Below are 21604 nucleotides of genomic sequence, written 5' to 3' on the forward strand. Positions count from 1 at the left end.
TCGTTTCTTGAATAAATGCTTAATTGCGTTCATTCACAACCATTGCTGAATACAGGTGTATCTATTTTAAAATACGCGTACATACTACATTATACTTAACAAGTACATTATACTTAACAAACTGTAATTGCCATCAATGAATATAAATAAACTGATTATTGAACTAAGATGAGACAATATACAGTATTAACATACTTGTACAATGCACTGTAATCCCAGATTGAGATAGGCATTACGAGTGTCATATAATAGCGTATTTAATGTGCGTGGGAAATTGAATGCAATCGTTGCCTACGGTTGTTATTAGACGCGTTTATGTTGAGGAGTTAATTAAGTTTACGTGCTGAAAGTATGTAAATTAATGTTGCGATGCGTTCAATTGACGGGGTCGGTAACCGCGTAGTCGCGAGACGCCTCGATAACTACGTTGCGTATGTATCGTTATGTGTCGGACTTGTAGGTTAACAGCGGACGTTTGATTACATTCATGAAAATATATTTCTTTAATGATTGCAATATTAGCGATTTATACTATTGTCAATTCATTGCAAATGTATTTTTAAAGATCATTAAAATTTTCGTGAAAACCTGGTTATTTTGGTATAACATCAGTATCATGGTTTAAAAAATCGTTCATTGATTTTTCGATTTTTTAGAATTGCAGTTTCCGTATTAAATTATCGGTGACGTTTTAGCACTATTAGTTATATACAGGGTTGAGTTGCACGCGAGGTGATAACGAACCAGTTCGCTATCACATTCTCAATTACCTATCCAATACGCGGTGACAGTGGAACAGTAGATGAAGCCGCCGCCGGCCTCCAACCGCCGCAATTAAGACGTTTCAACGCGATTCGACTCAGACACGTGCATATTTTCCTTGTTCGTAAATTTATCGCAATTATCCCTTATAAACATTTATAAAACAGTTTTTGTCCAATAACAGTTGACGCGGACCGTGAAATTGATGTACTTACATCCAAAACTGAATTGTTGATTTGTTTAGATTATTATTGCCGTAAAGGGAGTTTGATGGACGTACTGAGATTACACTGATGTTGAATACATAACCGTAGTGCAAACAAATATAAATATATATTTAAATTTATGTAAATATAAATTGTTACAGGGTTTGCCGTTGCATATTCAAATAGACACGTTCGAGGACCCGAGAGATACACAAGTATACCACAGGGCATATTGCCAAATTAAGGTGTTCTGTGATAAGGTGAGAATATCAGCCACAATTTGTAAAAAAATTAAATTACATACTTTCATTATTTTCATCGCTTATTTTATGTCGTTAGGGTGCCGAAAGAAAAACAAGAGATGAAGAAAGAAGAGCAGCAAAAAGAAAAATGTCAGCTACAAATAGAAAGAAACTGGACGAAATCTACCACCCTGTGACAGAACGAAGCGAGTTCTATACGATGGCCGATTTATCAAAGCCACCGGTATTATTCAGCCCTGCTGAAGACATCGACAAACTGGCCGGAATGGACATCCAAGGCTTCTACGGACACGACGACGCTGCGTTGGCAGAGGCCCACCTAAAGGGAGCTTCGCCTTTCCTCTTGCATGCAGCTAAACCACAGGCGCCGGCGCTGAAGTTTCATAATCATTTCCCACCAGATGCTCCAGCGTGAGTTCAATGAAATAAAGAATACAAATTCATATACATTTTGGAGCAAATAAATACATAGATTTCAACTCTGAAGATTATATTAGGTGTTCTGACGTTGTGTCAAAAATTTCAGGTACAGATCAGATGTGGGTGGGTTATCTCCATACGGCGACCGCAAAGACTCTCTGGAGTTAGAGGGTGTACTGGGTAAACGCGCGCGCACGAGCACACCACCGCTCAGCGAGCGCGTCATGCTGTACGTGCGCCAGGACACCGACGACGTGTACACGCCACTGCACGTAGCGCCACCGACCACGCAGGGCCTGCTACATGCAGTAAGTACCCTATTTGTTTGGTTCTCCCGCACATTACATTGCACATGATACGTTCCTTTACTTCTTACTTACTTTATCTCGCCAATGAGAAAAAAATATTAAAACCTCAAACTATCACATGTCACTTGAACGCAGTATTGGAGTCAAAGTAACGTATCAAGGTGCACACCGCTCGATGCGGTAGCACGAGAATAACCTTGGTGATGTCAGCTAACCGCAGAGCACGAGCAAGCGAGAGAAACAATTTTGCTTTCTCGGTTTCTCGTCATGTTGTTGATCGTTTATGAACGCATAATATTTAAAATTTTAAAAATAAACGATAAGGAATCGAGACGCTTCGTCCGCGCTGCGGGCGCTGGCCGTGGCCGAGAGGGCGCGGTGGGTGCCCGCCGCGTCGCTGTAACCGATGTGGCGCTTCATAACCCCGTCTAATTCACACGTCATCATAACTGCATGTTGTAATTAACCCCGCGCAGCCGCTGCCCGGTGCATCGGACCACTCGATACGGCTCCTCGGGAGCATGTCTTTGTGAAACCACTACACCGGTTACTGAACCACGTACGATCTGAAAGACGAGACGTCTCGTTTGAAAAAAGCAAAATCCTATTGTAATTCTTGTTTTTTGCTTATTTTCAGATTGAGAATAAGTACAAAATTTCAAGTTCGGCAATTAATAATCTTTATCGAAAGAACAAGAAAGGGTAAGTGGTTTTCATTGGCCTTAGATAGTTGCGTTTAACGTCCACACCGGCCGCCTCGCGTTAACGGAGCATCGCTTGTCCAGAGGGCGCGCCACTAACTGCTTAAGATATACCCCAAACCGGCTCCGGCGGTTCTTAACTCAATAATATACCATTTAATCACCTGAGTCCCACACAACCCGGCACTTGTAATAATTGATATACGATTTGTGTTTTACCCAGCACCCCGCACATCATCCAACAGAATGTGCACTTAAACAACCTAATACAATGTTTAACGACTTGCGTCTTTGTAATCTAATCAAACTGTTATTTTTGTATTCATAATTAAGAGCACTGAATGTTTTTGCATAATCAAATATTACAGTAATTGGAATATTCGACGCCGCCCAGTGATTAATTTAATTTATATCATAAATTATTCCAGGATTACGGCCAAAATTGACGATGAAATGTTGGCGTATTATTGCAATGAGGATCTATTCCTGCTGGAAGTGCGGCCGGCTGGAGCCAGCGAGGACGAGCCTCTCTATGACATTACCTTCGTCGAGTTGCCGCTTGAGCATTAGCCCCCGTCGCAGCCGAGAGAAGCAGCGGCGGTCATGTGCCAACGCCCGAGCTCAGCCTCTACGGATCTTCGCCACTCTACAGCCAAGCGCCCTGCGTACACGTACTGGCGACATAACCACTTGTGAAAATGGACTCTTAATTCGATTTTTAGCTGTGGCGTGTTTTGGACAATCGTATTGACCTTCCCCGTACACTCATTATATAAAATTATTTATAAATGGGATAATGTCTCAAAAAGTGTCGATCTCAGATTGAAATTTACTTTTAAGTAATTCATCAACCTAACTTTGTTATACTGGAATGTACTCGTCACATTTTTTTCCGGTCGTTGGCATGGTGAGTCGACGAACCGAAAAGTAAGCACTTGTAAATATTACACACATTAGTGCCTTATGAAATCACAGAATGTAATGTAATGATGTGGTGGTGGCAAGGGAGATGGCTATAGCGAGAACATATCAATATATTTGACCATCAAAGTCTAAAACATAATTTTCAACGAATGATCTGATGCTGAATAAACGTGTGTGCCATTCACTCGGTTATTATAATAGATATATGTTTATATAGTTATCGATTCAACAGGTACCTTTTAATCTTGCCATGATGATAAAGTAAGAAAATCTTGTCACAAAACCTTATGTAGAGATATATATCTACAGTGAGTTAAAAGTTAATAATGTGCCTTCGACTTAATCATTATAATTATTATCTTTTATTGTAAGTGTGTTAAGTCAAATTAAATGCCATCCACTTTGTTAAGTTTTCTAAACATAAGTTTGGTTATAAGTTCGCTCAATTCATTCACTTAGTAACGATGATTTAGTTTTTAGGAACGAACACCGCGTCTGTTGTTTCTGTGCTTGATCAAACGAATTTAAATATTATTTTTAAGAAACATATTGAAATACAACTATAAGTGGTATTTATCCAACAGCTTAACCTTGTGAGATTGGTATACTATATACCACACAAAATTAATAAATTAAAATTAATAACCCACATTTTAAATTAATGTAATGGAATCAACGGGCGTATTACAATTCTAAACGAGACATAGTCATTTTAAACATAGTCACATCCATCCGATAAACATTTACATTATCATCGACGGGAGTGGTTTGTGTATAATTTAAGATTTTTATTATTGATAATAGAAGTTAATATTATAATTGAATTTCGATACGCTAAGTTATCGGGCCATGACAACATTTTAGATTATGAAAAGTATTTTCTGTCCAAGACTTATAGACTTACGTATAAGATGTCGTATGTTCTAAATATATTTTTTTATGTATTCTGTACCAATACTTCTATCTACATGGACTAGTGTTACATACAAACATTTTCTGTAAATTTATTACAACAAAGAAATCTTAGTTGCCGTATATCTTTTCAAGATGTTTTATACAGTTAAGTTTTCTCCACCGATGTATCTTCCAAAATTCAGAACCAGGTTCTGTTCTAAACGAATTGGTCGTAGATGTCGCTCATGACGAATTAGAGTTGTGACTAGTGCGGACGGTTCGATTAACTGCCATATTACACATAGTTTAGATTACTTATCTTAGTTGTAGATTCTAAGCATAGTTCGTTTTATTGTCACGCGACCTTTGCAGGTAGGCATCGAATTTTAATTAAGATGATGTTATTGATATTTACGTATTCTGTGTATTGTTTTTGTTTCTTTTTCTTTGCTACAAACGCGTCGCGAGTCGTCACGTTTAATTCGGTCTTTCTATCAATCGTTTTATTTGCATTTTACACTTGTTAATGTATCTTCACTACCCAAATAGAGCTAAATTTTCTATTTTTTATTTGCTCAAAGTCTGCACTCGCCATTACAGTGCGCGGTCTCTAACGTCACATTGTTATCACATAATATCTACTATTTAATATACCTACCTATTCATTTAATATTTATTTATGTACTTATAGTAAATTGTGCAGCTTTAATGTTTACTTACATGGTTTTAGTTCGTGATTCAGAATCTCGTCATAAGTCACAAACGTCAGTAGCAATAACGTAAAGCAGTAGTAATTAATGGGCTAGTTCTCGGCACGTCGCCAATCGCCGCCGTGTTGTCGCCTGACGTTGTGCAATGTATCAGAGTTTTACTTTAAATTAGTGTGTAATGGAGTCGGATTGTACCGAGTGGTACGATGAAGGGTAGATGAGGTAGCGAGTTCGCAGGCAGGCTTGGCGAAGCGGTGACGCGCCGCAAACTACCGCCACGGAGTATAGTCACACTAGTTAAAGACACCCCCGAAAGTGGTAGCACATTTTCGTTAATAAATTCTACTGTACTTAAGTTTTAAATGAAATAGATGTTACGTTATTCTTTTATATGAATATTTGTAAGTTGTCATAAAAATATTATTAATATAATTATTTTTATCAAAGTTTATAATCTAAATAAAAATGTTTTTCTTCAAAACATTACGACATTTTTCTTAATTCACGTACATTCCTAAATGTCCTGAATTAGATTTATTAACGTCCGTGATTCCGCCCCCTTTGTTATTTACAATTTAGACGGAAATTCTTTTTACGGAATTTAGCTTTTTACCTAAATGATTTAAATCACTCGTCGAAACTCTAAAATATGAACTAGTAAATTGTTTATGTTCTGTATCTACAGTCAAACAAGAGTTAACTTCCAAAATTATTTTAATGAATTTTGAGAACAACAATAAGATTATTATTTACACTCTGAAGCTTATAATAGTCACAAAAGCAGAGATATAGATCGAAAGATTACATAAAGACAGTTAAGGACAAAAATCACAATGAAGTTTTTGCCAGACACTGAAAGCAAGCTATTAGAGTCGGAAAGTTTCTACTTTGAAGATCAGTCAAATACATTTACACGTAATTAATTTATTTATATAGTAACATAATGTTATGTTATTCATCAAAACATAGTTCTTCTACTCTATTATAGATAGTTTAAAACGTAAATTTTACCATTTTTGTATCATTATCTCACACAAAAACAAAGAAATTTTCGAACAATTAACTTGAAGTAAAACTTTAAAAACGATTTCTTTATCAGCTTGAGTTTCAGTTATATTTAAATAAAAATAGATATCCAACGTTTTTCTTGTTATTTGGCATATCGAGACTAACGATAACTTAAACTAACTATAACAACATTAACAAGTTACCTGATCACGTAGTTAAAATTTAAAAGTTAGAATAAAATTATTTTCTACTACTTAATACTTTTTTGATACCGATTTCTCCGTAACTATAACTAACAAAACACATGAATTATCAATTTGTGTAACCACGTAATAATAAAGATAAAAAGCATCGTACAACATTTAGAATTTTTTATTTTATATTTCCGTGCCAGTGATACTGGAGGACTAACATATATAATAAAAGCTCAACATTTTATACGACTAGCTAGACGAAATCCATTCACAATAGTTTTTTTATCTTGGTTAAAATTTTAGAGAAGAGTAATTTTCAGGTTAGTTTTTATCTACCTAATTTTGGTGACAATTTTTATTATTTAAGTATTCGGGTATTTTATCTTGAAATATTAAATAATATATCAGGCTACAACACTCGAATATTAATGAATACTTCATGATCCTATTCTAGAATATTAGAATAATAAAAATTGCCATCAAAATTAGATAGAGAAAACTAACCTGAAAATTACCCGGAAATATCTATTTGGCGCGTACCTACACTTATTCCTTATAAAATAACCAACACCTAGACTAATTCACGTCCTTTCTATTATCCTATTCCCGCTTAACTAGTTTGTAGCAGTAACTTCAAGCAGCTGTTAAGTTGTCATATTCACGAAACATAATGTTTCAAAATTTAAGCGTCGAACCACGTTGAATCTTATTTATTTCTTTACATCAATTATCATTCCATACCGAAACGGTAACTTTGCAACAAGATTGCACTGTTTTCGCACGATTGTAGAAAACCAAAATTGCACGCACATTGTACTCGTAAATAATCTCTTTCTTTCTCATCTTTCATACAAAGGATGTCAATGCGCATATCATTACCCGACATATTATTTTCTACACCAAGAACAGCTTTCAATCATTTAAGGAATTTAAACTATAAAGTAAACAAAAGAATATCGAGAAATTACTATACGAATCTTGTCGTAAAATTCTGTTTCGGATGTCAGGTCTCCGCATTTAAATTTGTATTTTGAACCGTTCTCCATCGGAACAGTTCATAAGTGATGGCTATTGGATTAGCGGGGAGCTTTGGCTGTCGCTGAAGTCCAAAGTGTAGTACATGTCAGTTGTGTCAAGGGCGGCGGACGGCGGGGGAAAGGGCGCGGAGGGCGGTGGAGCTCGTTTATCATGAAGCCAATGATGTGGAGGGCCAGACTCTGTCACTCGAGACAGTCGAGAGAGAAGGCGAGAATAAGTCTTGTTCACGCGGCAGTGGCATGCTGTCACCTGGAACGATACAAAAGTGTAGAGGTAAGAACGATATACAAACACACTTAAAAAGGTTTGATCTGATTTTTCGACCTTACTCAAAATTGAAAGGGAATTTGTACTTTTCTGTTCATAAAGTTCATGTAAATGATTAAATAAAACAAATAAAGGAGGCGTCGAGCGTGCGTACCGGCAGTGATGTAAATGTTTTATAGTCTAGACTCTAGAGCTTCCCAAACTTTTAGGCTCACCACCCATTTAGGCAAGATAAAAAATTTCAACGGCCACCACCACAAAAAATAATTAAAAACATAGTAACTTAACACAAAAAAATCACAAGGAATAAAATATATATTTGTAGTGTCGTTTGTAATATACATAGACAATTCAGGTTTTCTTTTTTTCAAATTTGGTAGCACCCCCTGGACAGCATCAACGCCCCGCAATTGCTTCCGAGACCCCTACCTCCTGGGACTTTTCAGCGCCCACTGGGGGAAAGTAGGGTCACATTGGGAATCTATGCTCTAGACGATCAAGGTAGAGTTGGGGCGGCACTTTTGCGAGTGCCTCAACCGCCTTATTTGAAAATCAGCCGACGTTTAGAGTGAAATATCAAATATGTGCACGAAAACTATTAGTGTATTTAAGATAAAAATGAAAGCTAGCAAACCGTATTACGCTTTGACATTTCGCTCTGAACTTCAGGCAGTCCTTTAGTTTTTTAATGATACCAAGAGCCAGGACAACCAAATCGTGCGCCTGGTGGTAAGCGACACACCTGTCCTTAGCAGTTGTAATGCTACACAGAGACTTAAATCGCAAAGATCTGAGGGACACTGCCATTGCGCCCGTCACCTTGATACATAAATTGACAAGTCTTAGAGATCTCTAATTTCATCAGCAGTCTTACCCTTCTAAACCGGAACGCCGTAATGCCCACATTGCCGCTTGAAGCCAGTAATAGATAAGGTAGTAGTAAGGCAGGACTTCACTGAACGAACTCATTCACAAGCAGCTCTACTGCTACAACGAGTTCAGTTTAAATGGTCAGGCCGATAATAGCGAGTAATGAGACTTACCACAACTCCGACGATAGCAATAGCAGCGCCAAGTGTACCGGCAGCGATGTAAACGTTGTGCAGACGATCGTGGTACAGGCCGAGCGGCAGGTGCACTTCGCGTACGGATCCTGTGCCGCGCAATTCCTCACGCATGGTCACCTCGTTGCTCACCACTGATTCCAAGATGAAGTCTTCTGTGGATAGAGAACAAATACTCGTACAGACTTCAAATATTCGTTCACTGTTAATTTTCAGCCAAAATAAGGATAAAGAGCACTTTTCTTAAAACAATGTTATAAGCGTAATGTGTAACGATGACGGGACGGGAGTCTCCCAACCGTCTTATTTGAAAATCAGCCGACGTTTAGTGTGAAATATCAAAGACGCGCACGAAAACTATTAGTGGATTTCAGAAATTGAAAGACAGTAAACGAGTACGCTTTGACATTTCGCTCTGACTTCCGGCTTTCCTTCTGTTTTTTAATGATATCAAGTCGAGCGTCTGATAATAAGCGACACGCCTGTCCCTAACAGTTGCAGTCCCACCCGGGGCACAGCCACTGCGCCCGTCACCCTTACACATAGTTGATAGTTCCATGTGCCTGTAATTACACCAGCACCCTTACGCTTCAAAACCGGAACGCAGTAATGTTCACATTATGGGTAAGGTGGCAGTACTTCCCTGGAGTCTTCACAAGGAGCTCCACTGCTAGTAAAAATATTAAATACTACAGGTATTTCCAAACAGTGACTACAAAATATTCACTTTTGTGAACTCATTTAAGTCCCAATATAAATAAAAACGAACTAAATAAAAACATACCTTCACAAAGCTTGCCGGTGTAACCTGGCCGGCACGAGCAGTAAAAGGAGTCGATGTCGCTCCAGCACGTGCCGCCGTGAGCACAAGGGTTGTTATCACACGGCTGGAAACAATATAACATGCATCGAATCAATCCATCGTCCACATCCTCACTGCTACGACAGTCATTTAATGAGAGAAAGCCCGAGGACACGGTAAATTCACTAGGCCCACAAAATGTTACATAGGGATCTATGACGACTAAAAAGGAGAATAATTGTGACTTTTTATTAAAAAATCGACATCAAAAGTTCGTGGAGTTACATCTATTTGCCATTGAAATCGGTAATCAGAAAGTGCGCGAAACCGTATTCATTCCCTAGTTTTCCAGCCTTAGAGGTGCAATATTTTCTTTAAATTTAAATGGGACTAATACTGAGGTACCCTCTTTCCAACAAAAAACAAAACCTTAAAATCGATTCACAAAGTTAAAAGTTATCGCGTAACATACATAAAAAATATAATCGAATTGCGACCTTCTCCTTTTTTTTTGAAGTCGGTTAACAATAATAAATAGCGAACATAAATTACATCCCCCAAGTTTAGAAACTTCAACTAGTGGATGGCAAACCTTGTTTCGTTTGAAATTCGCAGCTTTAAAACAAAGTAGCTCGGTGTTGTTCCCGAACTATCGGACGCATAAACTTCCATCCCGATCTACGTAATTTAGTGCTGCAGTGTCACTGGCAGCAATAAAACAACATTTGATTAAGCGTAATTTAACCTAAGTAGATTTTGTTATACATATATGAATAGCATGATTACAATAAGAAACGGTATTGATGTGAAGCTTGATGCGACTGAGAAATCAACCTAGTGCAAGGTGTACTAGTGCATTAGGGTTCTGAACCTAACTATTTTAAAGCAAGTCATGGACGTTTGGAAAATATTGCTCCTTGCTTTTACGGGGTGCCGTACCCCCTCTTTTCCTTCTTTGTAACACCTTTATTTCAGGAGTGCATAGAAATAATAAATGTTTCTTTTTTATGATGTGAAGCGTAGGGACGAATAATTCATGCGCCTGGTGGTAAATGACATGCCCAACCAACCAACAACAATGCAGTTACTGTGCAATTAAGAGCTTTAAACTGCAAAGATCTGAAGAGCACAACCACTGAGACATAAAGATCAGTCCTTTGTGCCTGTGATTTCAATAAAATGTTATAAACTATGTAACAATTTCTTAAGATGATGATGACTTACAGATCTCGCAGGGATGTGACATTCGTCCCCGATGAAGCCACGAGGACACTCACAAGCGTAACTATTGCCGTGGTCCACGCAAAAACGGTGTTCAGGACACGGATTCGGAGAACATAGATCCACCTACACCAAATTTTTATTCCACATTTATATGTACATACATGTAGGCAAGTAGATTCTAGGTAGATATAATGCACAGGAGATAACAATGAAAGGAAATCACCATCAAATACTCTCCGTAATAGTTTGTTGAGGTGTTATATTGTTTTTGTTATTATTAATTGTTTTTTTTTTGATACCAAGTATGATAGGAAGTGACGGGACGAACAAGTCGAGTGCCTGGTGGTAAGCGTCATGTCTTTCCATAATAGTTGCATTGTCGTTTATAGTTTTAAATCGTAAAGATCTGAGGGGCACTGCCACTGCGCCCAACACGTTGAGGCATAAGTTGAAAATCCCCATGCCTGTAATTTCACCAGCTCCCTTAATACCCTTAAAAACCGAAACGCAATAATATTCACATTACTTCTTGGCGGCAGAAACAGGTCAGGTGGCAATACTTCCCCGAAAGAACTTTTGTGGAAAATATTTCATTATTCTCTATCCAAGGGCCATTTTACGAAACTTCGTATATTGTTTATATAACTATATTTGTACGAATTGCAAAAATAATTAGTTTTTTTGTGTGTGTTTTTATGTTTACTATGTGACATTTAGCTACGAAAACTTTTTGGGCTACTGGGTTTAAAATAATCTCTAGTAAAGTACCAAGTGTCGCTAGAATGACAATTGCAAAAACCAGTTTTTCTCAGAAAATTTTCAAGTAAACAGTGAACACAATCACAATTATTTAATAAAAAGATTAAATCGAATGAAATATTTTACTATTTCTAAAAACGAACATAGTGATGACCTCAGTCGCCCAATGGCTTGGAATGTTGGCGTCGGATGAGGAGGTCCCGGTTTCGATTCTTGGTAAGATCAATTTGCATTTTGATTATAAATTGCATTCCGGGCTAGGTGTTTTCGATATTTCTTCGGTGAATTCCGTTGCTCTTGTACTCTAATCAGTACACGTATATAGATAATTTGCGTGGTTACGTTATTGTTATTATTACAGGGAGAGAGATTTAAATACAATATTCGTTATGACGCTGAAATTGTGCAATCGCGTTCATTTAGTTCAAATTTATCAATCAAATTTTTATTTCTATTTTTGCAGTCGTATCGCCCGCACAATTTACGGAACTAAATAGCGGCGTAAAAAACCGTGTTAGCCTGGTGATATTTTCACAGCATAGAATGTTAACTTACCTTGAGTTGGCAGGTATTGCCGGTGTAACCTCGGCTGCAGGAGCATGTGTAACCTCCCACACGATCAGTGCATGTACCTCCATTCGCGCATGGAGAAGATTCGCACTCGTTGTATTCCACTTCGCAGTGATCACCAGTGTACCCTGGACAACGTATGCTACATGTAGGTATAAATAGGAGTGGGCTAGTATATTGTCTTATTACATGAAAGTATCAAAGCGTCGAAAAGAAATTCGAAAAAAAGAGTTTCGAATTTTCACAAAGACGACGTGAAAGAAAATAACAGGAAAAAGTCAGGTATACACAAACATATTAAAGCAGTAAGATCGAAAGCAATTTTTTTAAAGATTGTGCGACCTTTTTAGTCGGCTCCTTTTCAGATATTCCCATTCAGTAAATACAAGGCAGAGGCAAAGGCGTGCAGGCGTGTGGCGAACACTCCATTTATATTCTATTGCTATAGAGGGTGAATAGCGAACCTTGGTCGCTCGCCCGCGGGGATAGAACAACTCTAACGATGAACATTTTCCACGAGGTGCATACTCAATGGAGACATCTAACAGCGGAAAGCAATCCCACCGCATTCAGCTTTTAGTCGGAATTATCTCACTAGTGGGAATCCGTGACATTCTTTAAACTGTTTCAGTCACGGGTTCCGTACATGTTACTATTAAAACAATAAATTCTATACAAAAACCATTCCAGTTTAGTTTCAGCATTTTCAATTATTGAGAAATTGTATCAGAAATTTGTATGAAAAGCAAAATAAACTTATACCCCCAGCACAAATAGTCTATCCCGAACAAATTCCTTTCAGCAAAAGTAAATCTTGCCTTAGGGACCGCATGTTTGCACCATCCGAATCTACTTTGATGTCGGGAAACCAAAACTTGATTAATTCAACCCGACTTATTTCGTAAAAACAAAGACGCAGCTCAGATATTGCGAGGTTTCTCCACTAACTACTTTTTTCAATTTACTGAATAACTTCCTTTACATCCGTTTGCAGAACAGCCATGTATAAAATTAACAATTTGCCACTGATATTGTTACGTTTTGGTGCAGTAGGGAAGTGACGTAAAGTGGGGCGATAAAATCACCCGCTGTTTGCTAAAAGCAAGTTTGTTTACGCAGCAAATAAGGGTGCGTTCCATTAACCGCTTAGATACCAGCCAGCCAAAGAATCGGTCGAGGGCAACTTTCCAACTACGTCGTAAGTAAATCACCCGTGCAATTTCCCTCGGCCAGCATTAGCAAACAAGAATATAAACCATTACTAAGCGGAATATGGATTCTCTACCGAAGCGCTGCCGTTTTTCTTATTATTCTTATTTGACAGTTCTGCACATTTGCACCCGCAAAATTTTGAATTTTAATTTTTTCCCAAAGACTGAACATGATGACCTTTGACTTCAAATATTTCAGATAGCAGATGGAAACTAAAATCTTAGTCTTCAGTACGATCTGTAGAATTGTGTTTTTTATGCTAGTTTCAAGATCCATGCATATCGGCTGAGTAGCGGTCGATTAATTCAGTTCGTATATTGTGCAATTTGAGTGGATGCCAGAAAGCTTCACTCGCTGCATATCGATAAAATGGACTAACTTCCAAAATGATTTATTATATAATTCAGTGCTGATAACTAATACATTTTCTATAACTCAGTTCTACGTGTCCTGCGCGTATGTCAAAAATGGAAAATTCTGATGTATGTCATTATTTCTCGGCACGACCTTGGCAAGTTCCCATTGACCTAAAAAGTCGAAACTTTACAATTCTAGGGTTTTAAGTGGAGTGTTCCACAAGCCTTTTCAAGTGCCCAAACTTCCTACGAGGGTTGGAGTTAATACATTTGATACACTGCCTAAATCTGAACATCTAACTCGGATTAATAGATCTTAGTTTATATAAGAGTATTTTTAATACAGTGGGTGAACAGTCAAATATGAATTAAATGAAACGGCAGATATACAAACCATATTTGTATTGCAAAAACGAGCGATTCGTTCTGTGTACCGTTTAGGTTCTCGAGTTTCTCTCAGAGAAAAGTTTAAGGAGACTGGTATTATGACTGTGGTATCATTGACTCAAATATTTTGTGTGCCGTAAAAATATACATAATTTTATTAAGAAAGAAGATATTCATAATATTAACCTTAGCAGTAAGTCCAAACTTTTTTTATAAGTGACGGGACGAACAAATCGTGCGCCTGATGGTAAGCGACATTCCTGTACATAACAGCTGCTTTGCCACTCTGAGCTTTAAATCACAAAGATCTGAGGGGCACTGCGACTGCGCCCGACTACCTGAGCCATAAGTTGACAAATCCCATGTTACTGTAATTTCACCACCCTTACTGCTCTCACACATTACTGCTCGGCGGCAGAAATAGGTAAGGTGACAGTACTTCCCTGGACGAACTCTTTCACAAGGAGGTCTATTGCTACTACATATGGTGCCACGATTTTGTTTAAGGTAAACGATTATTTTATGGGGAACATTTTTAGAATAAGATTTCGGAGCATATATTAAGATTATCATTTCCTAAGTTCAAAACTTGCATTAAAAGTATTTTAATTGAATACTACGTGTTAGATAGAGATGTATGGAAGACAACACGACTCTAGATTCCACACAAATTTTATTCAAGTTGAATGTATGGCATTTAAGTTTATTTGAAAAGAGCAATCCCTGGACTGGAATTTCTGGTTCTTCTCAGGGAAGTTAGCACAGTGAACGAGCAGTAGCTTAAAAATGACGTGTAAACTGATTATACCTATGGAATCAATGATTAATTGACTTTGACTTTGAATATGTTCATCATTAGATTTTACTTACCGGGCTGACAGAAACACCTAAACTTTTCTTCTTGTATCTGTTCATCTGTGTGTTCGATGCATATTCCGTTAACGCAAGGGTTGGATGCACAAGCGCCTTCCACGGCGGAAATATCGCAATGTGCGCCCATCCACCCTTCCGGACACGCGCAATGGAATGTAGTTGAGCCATTCAACGCCATACTCATACAGGATCCACCATTTAAGCATGGTGCAGATGAACATGGATCCTTCTCACACTTTCTGCCAGTAAATCCTGCGTAACAAAACCATTCCTTTATTGAAATAAACTGAAAGTGAAGTCCAAAAAGGAATAATATTGCATTAGGACGCGTCATTGATTGTATTGGAATAATGAATACATTATCGAAAATCCGAAAACCCTTTCCAAGCACGAAATTGGCTGAACAATTATGTAACGGTGCCGCTCGCAGCCGGAGCACCAGATTGGGTCACATTGACGTTTAATTGACCGAAAAACGAAATTTATTATGGTTGATACCATCAGATATATAAAACGCTACCATGTACTGTAATTATGTAAAGCAAGGTCGATTGCATTATTACATTATAATTGTCATCTTTCAATTTTAGGAATGTCTATAATTTATTATAATTAGGAATTTGCGTACATGAAACCATGACAATTCCTAACTTACCATAAGGACAAAGACAGTGGAAGTTGCCGGTGTTGACCCCGTTAAGAGGTTGCGTGAGGTCGACACATATGCCGTTGTTTAAGCAGGGTGATGGATTACAAGCGTCTCTTTCTTCGCAGTGTGGCCCCGTGAATCCAGGACAACACTGGCACTCGTAGCCTTCCTACAATCGACTACATTAATATTCCTGTCGGCGGCTTTTCATTTACAGTAATGACTTATCACAAACTATTTCAATGAATTATATACCTACCATTGAAACGTTTGTATAACAGACGCCATTTCCAGAACAATCTTGGGAATCTCCGCAGTTATCCGACTTAACTGTTACTTTTAGACGGACACATTGTGTTCTCCAGTTTTTTGATACCACTAAAAATAAAACATTGTGTTACTAAGAGCTCTAAAGCAATAATATTTCGGTTATTAAATCAACGGACAGGTGTGAAACGTTATTGAACGAGCTATCGTCTCTATAATTTCTTGCGTGTCTGTGATTTGACGCTAGTAAAGCTATCTTCGGTTTTCCTTCCACATTTCCTTCCACACGCATGCATATGCATATATATTTCACACATTCCTTCAACCCGCGAGTATTCATATCGTTTATATTTCAAACGATAGTTAAAAACAGCAATGTAGAATAGAATTATAAAAAAGTCTTTTCGCCCTTCCCTTTATTAATTAATGAAGTCCGTGTGCTACGTGACCGGACTTGGGAGCGTCGCAACCACTCACAGTGAGCTATTTTATGTAGTCTGAGTGCGTACCGCGCGCACGTGAGCTGCAATATTGAACAGTACTAGCTCATCACGAAGATTGCATTTTGGTCAGGTATGTGGCAGTTTTTATTCACCTATAAACAAGTTGACGCCTTCCATGAGGTCCTTGTCGTAGAGCGTGAAGAGCTTAGCGCCTCCCTCTTCTAAGGGAGTAATATCAAGCAGCATGCCATCGGAGACGTCGCAATGCTCGTGCCCTTGTCGGGTCACCTGGTACACGGAGGGTTGCAAAGGCAAGTGATGTACCCTGAAAAAACGCTTTTGCTTTCAAATTACTAACACAATATAACCTGCCTCAACTATTTGATTTTGCTAATAAAAATACTTTGACGTAAATTATTTTTTGATATTCTTAGAAAGAAGTGGCCATACAAATAACAAATCGTAAATCATAAATAGTATATAAGCCGTTTACGGGTCACTGCTTGCATTTAACAGGTCGTTATCTCAGAATCTAAATATAAGCTCACCTCTCTCCGTCCGAGTGCGAAAAGTTTGCATCGAGCGCCTTCTTCACATCGGGCTGGGCAATGGTATCCACAAGCAAAGAGTCAGCGATGCGGACGATAAGAATGTCTCCGCTCTGGATGTCAGCGAAACCCTCCCACGACACGATGACCGGGGGGCATTCGTCTTCAGTACCCGGCGTAGTAGACCCCGCACCACCCCCGCACTCCTCCACCATCCATACCGCAAGTCACACATATTAATTACCAAGTCAACCTCAGTGGAAGCGCACATGTAAATGTATTTATTATTTTCATTTAGAATTTTCTTTTAATGCATAAGTAAATATTTAAAGGAGGCATTAAAGGAAAATATTAATTACGTAGCTTTTGCTCAGGTTATAAGAATTTAATGACAATGCGCTCTTATATTGTTGGATAAACGGTTTGAAGGAATCCTTTTTACATGAAAACAGTAAAAAAAATGTATTGTTAGTTTCAGCTTTTCTTATTTCAAGTCATTCAATGAGCATATTACATTACAAATCCTAAAAACTATGTCTTTGGCGAAGAAAGTTTATTTGCATAACATAAAATATCCTAATACAGTGCTATCACGGAGCTGAATTTTAATAACATCGAAAAAAATGCGAAACTCATTAAGGTCCGCATAATCTTGAAACCATCTTATTCATCTATGTAATAATAATAAGGCAGCCTACCATTTTCTGTCAGTACAAGTAATGAACAGAGTTCTACCACTGAAGCAAAAAAACTTTCCCCTTTTTCCTCGACTTAAAGACGATTTATGGTTTATGTATTTGGCCTCGCTGCGCTACTGTCACGATCAAACTTGTGAACAAGTATATTATTATCTATAAAATAAACACACCCGAGTCAATTTTCGGTAAAATACGTTTTATAAATTGCTTTCAAGGATTAGGTTTAACGTCGCATGTGTTTTGATATTAAGAATATTTTCTTTCAGGTATTTTTTTAAGAAATCTAGGGGTGTTAATGCCTGTTTTGGCTTTTATAATTTTACGGTTTTACTTTGGTTGTAAGCGGCATTGAGACGGTAGAAAAACACCTACATATAAAATTTTATTTGCAATAAATATGACAGCTTCTGAATATCAACTTTATTGAGCTTTTGTTTTTGCTTTTCGGTCAAACTAGTATGTAAATATACTAAATATATAACATAAGTAGTGAATAATTCATAGATAACTACGTTTCTTTTATTTCGCACACTCTACAACATATGTATATGTAGTATGTTTATTATTGCATGTTTGTTACGTTTTTTTTTTCTAGGCTTAAAATATTAATTAAATAACAATGTAATTAAATATAACGGTTAATAGAGGTACTTAGATAAGCATTATATTTTAAGGATGCTCAAAACAAGCAAAATTAATAAAGTACAGGCTGCCATTAAGGTCTTATTGAGCATCGGCCACGGTCATCAATAACATTTAATGAAACCAACACAGCTCCATGAATTAACTACATTATTAATGATTAATTATTGTGCCCAAACATTTCTCATAAATGTGTCAGTAGGAAGTACACTTTGATATTAATAGCATTATTTAGAAATTTCTATAGAGGTTTATCTATTACGTCGATTTCAAAAAGCTTTTAGGAAATTTGCTCGCATTTTCTACTATATTTATGGTGCATGAATAAGACATTTACCAATCGACTTTAAAGAAACTTTTATACAAGACAATTTTACTTTAAAAAAGCTTCATATTATGTGTAACTCTTAGTAGTAGTAACACGGTAAAATTATTTGTGAATATTTAAGAATACGTATTATAGGGCGAATACCTCGACACTCAATGCGATTTAACCTCTATTGTGAGTTACCACTGAGTTTAACAGTACCTCATTGAACCCTAATTGCCGCCGTAAAGCGGATTAATCCTTGATAGCTTCAATAGATACCTCCTGGCTTTTGAGATGTCCTTGCTTGTTAAGGTTAAGCGCTAGACATTCACTAAGGATATGGATGGGCGTTTCATCTCTTTGCAATAGAATATTATAATTTGCAGCCGACATGCCACTTAGACTTATTGTTTGGGGGGAAATCGATTTTGAAATCTCTAATTAGCGCTTTGTTCTTGACATCAAGTTCGCTGCCTGTCGCTGTCCGGTACATCTACATGAAAATCTAACATACTATATGGTCAGTAACTATGTGTTAAAATTTAAGTAAACTTACCGTAACAGGAAGATTGAGTTCATGAGTCTCATTTCCTCGCCAGAGTCTCGACTTTGTGGGCAGCATGGGCAGATCGCAATCTATTGCCCCCAGACGCTCTTGAAACCTTGCAGGGGAACGCGGCGCATTCGTGCTCGCACTTGCACTTGTGCTCCCGAGTGCACTAGAACTATTGTTTAACTTTTGCCTTCTTGCACTCTGTGCTTTGCCTTTTGTGCTCGTGTATACTTTAGTCGTTGAATGGCGAGCTGTGGTCGGGCTCTCACTCGCCTTATAAGCTTTTGTTGGTTTAATGCTTTCCTTTGTAGTTGAAGTAGTCTGCACTACAGTAGACGCTAATGGCTTCGACGTTTTCAGCGTGGAGTAGATAAAAGGCGTAGACTGCGTGGCTGGAGAGCTTGATACTGTTTTAATCTCATCCTTAGCATTTAATGTTGTATCGCAAAAACACGCGCTAGCTAATGACAGGATTAGCGCAGTCCGCGGCGACAAAAAGGACAATATCTTTGGGCAGACCTTCATTTCGCTCTATTAACAACTTATGTTCTTTACGTCCTTGTCTTGCTGATTTTAAGCGCTTCTATACTTTTTTGGCGCACAATATCTAAACTCGTTAACATGTCCTGCTAAAACACATTTTATAAATTAACCAAACAGCTATTAAGAACTGAAAAGAACAGCACATGTATACCAACAAATTTGAATCAGAATATTCTAATTCGTAAAAAAACCATCGATGCTGACGGGTCGAGACTGTAAATTCGGGAAAGTGAAGCTGAAGTTCTTATTGCCCCGGAAATAAGAGCCGATTCTTAATGAAAACATCTTAGGGGCTCTCACCTCGAGTGGTGACCTTCTTCAAGACAAGATTACAGACCATGGTTTCAGTTTGCTCAATCAACTTGCATTTAAAATCAATTTTTAAATGTATTTGAAACATATTTCAACTGCTACAATGAGGTGCATCGTAATACAGATTGTTACCTGAAAGCAAGTTGGTTGGGACTAGTCATACTAAAATAATTTACAATACGTGGTTAAATTATGTAAAAGTTCATAGGTACTTACGTAACATTCTTATCAGCGTGTTTATTTTCTTTATTTTCAAAGCAACATACGACAGTAAATTTATTTTAATCCAGAGTAAATGCGAACAAATAGTACCAATTTATCTCACGTGACCACTTATATGAAACATTATTGTGACTTCATCTTAATGCAGAAAGGGCAAAGTTGAAGAATTACGGTCACATTACGATCAGAGGTGCCGAGCACTTGAGTAGAGTTGACAAATGACAGGTGTGACAGTGTGAAATGCGAGAACGTGGATGGTGTAATGTTTGGATCAGCGCGTGTTAAGGCGGCGCGACAGGCAGCGCGGCACAGGGCGGCGGAGTGAGCCACAGCCTCCGCGACACTGAGGGCAGCAGGCACCCGCCCGCCCCGCACCACTACCGCCCGCCCCGCGCACGCTTCACGCCTGTATCTTTACTTAATTTTAGTCCATGCCTGTAACGCCAACGATTTCCTTACCGTGATGGGCTTGGGTTGCGAGATATTCTACTTCCAACAAGAGGGTAGGAATGTATCCTGTGGAACTTTGCAATCTGGGGCAGAGATTGTTGACTTGACATATTTACCTCAGCAATATTTTTTTTTCCATTTACTAATTAAGAAATCAACAATTTGTTTTGGGTATAAGAATATACTGGTATTTTTAATGTTATATTTTATTGCTTCGTGCTATATTTATTAATTTACATAAGTACTATTAATACACGTAAGTAATATTTAAAAGTTCAAAACTGTCACGTTTCGAAATACTAACGAAACACACTAAAACTATAGAAATTCAGTAACTACATAAGTATAATCTTTGTTTAAGTGTTGATTTTGGAATCTGTTGAAGTATGCTCATGCCGCTGAGGCTCTTAAAAGTTACCGAGGGAAGTAATGTCCTTACAAAACTTACAAAAGCATCGTTGACGTAAGTGTTCTCACAAAGAACTCTTGAAACTTGTACTGATAGCGCGATATAAGCCCGAACCAAATTATATGGAAGTATTTTGGGTATGTTTTATTAGTGGTCCTCAAAGAGGATTAGGTTCTTGGGTTAGGCTTGGGATCGAGTGTTGAGCCTTTTAGGTACGGGCATCAGGCAGCGTCCCGTGTGTTGCGGCTGATAAACGAGCGGTGCGGCCCAAGGGACTGGCCGCATTGTAAACATCCCCTGACCCTGCGTGCCCACCGGCATTTATTACGCACATTCCACAAGCTCCATTTCAGAGGAACCTCGCTTATACAATCCAATAAGGGAGATTGCACATATTTTCTCTCCTTGGAAAAGCTACCAATTACCTTTATGTTGCCGTATATAGCGGGCAATATAAATCAAGAATGTTGTGCAAATGAAACTCCTGCGCGATAATATCTCACAACTTTGAACAAAAGATCAATCTTACTCTAATGTAGAAGCTACATTTATTTCAGCGAGTACTATGAAAGCTGCAGTCACAAGTGATACTAAAAGTACTAACAATATAGCATAC

The 21604-nt window shown here is 37.9% G+C and overlaps 2 protein-coding genes across 11 annotated transcripts in view; one reads left to right on the top strand and one right to left on the bottom strand.

Moving 5' to 3' along the window:
* Window positions 1-5637, top strand: part of LOC113230204 (protein grainyhead) — a 100734-nt gene extending 95097 nt beyond the window's left edge. For 2 of the 6 annotated variants that reach the window (XM_026464015.1, XM_026464020.1), the window contains 5 exons: window positions 1130-1228; window positions 1308-1642; window positions 1758-1959; window positions 2597-2661; window positions 3089-5632. In XM_026464015.1, coding sequence (XP_026319800.1) covers window positions 1130-1228; window positions 1308-1642; window positions 1758-1959; window positions 2597-2661; window positions 3089-3230 — 843 coding nt within the window. In that variant the 3' untranslated portion in view covers window positions 3231-5632. Of the gene's footprint in view, window positions 1-1129; window positions 1229-1307; window positions 1643-1757; window positions 1960-2596; window positions 2662-3088 lie in introns of all 6 variants that reach the window. The other 4 variants (XM_026464017.1, XM_026464014.1, XM_026464018.1 and 1 more) reach the window with 4 other exon arrangements.
* Window positions 5638-7423: 1786 nt separating this feature from the next.
* LOC113230109 (delta and Notch-like epidermal growth factor-related receptor) lies at window positions 7424-20453 on the bottom strand. Of its 5 annotated transcripts, XM_026463872.1 has the most exons (13): window positions 20124-20453; window positions 19896-20039; window positions 19056-19681; window positions 16850-17064; window positions 16454-16626; window positions 15851-15969; window positions 15598-15760; window positions 14940-15194; window positions 12100-12242; window positions 10786-10908; window positions 9544-9646; window positions 8739-8914; window positions 7424-7677 (listed from the first exon to the last, which is right to left on the bottom strand). In XM_026463872.1, the coding sequence occupies exons 3-13, from the start codon at window positions 19575-19577 to the stop codon at window positions 7459-7461; spliced, it is 2211 nt and encodes a 736-aa protein (XP_026319657.1). In that variant the 5' UTR covers window positions 19578-19681; window positions 19896-20039; window positions 20124-20453; the 3' UTR covers window positions 7424-7458. The 5 variants fall into 5 exon arrangements, with proteins under 5 accessions (XP_026319657.1, XP_026319659.1, XP_026319658.1 ...); XM_026463874.1 differs by lacking the exon at window positions 19896-20039 and having other exon boundaries at window positions 19056-19678; XM_026463873.1 differs by lacking the exon at window positions 20124-20453 and having other exon boundaries at window positions 19056-19678; window positions 19896-20055.
* Window positions 20454-21604: the final 1151 nt, after the last annotated feature.

This window comes from Hyposmocoma kahamanoa, unplaced genomic scaffold (genome assembly GCF_003589595.1).
Source record: "Hyposmocoma kahamanoa isolate Upper Pololo Valley unplaced genomic scaffold, ASM358959v1 63, whole genome shotgun sequence".
Classification (NCBI taxonomy): domain Eukaryota; kingdom Metazoa; phylum Arthropoda; class Insecta; order Lepidoptera; family Cosmopterigidae; genus Hyposmocoma; species Hyposmocoma kahamanoa.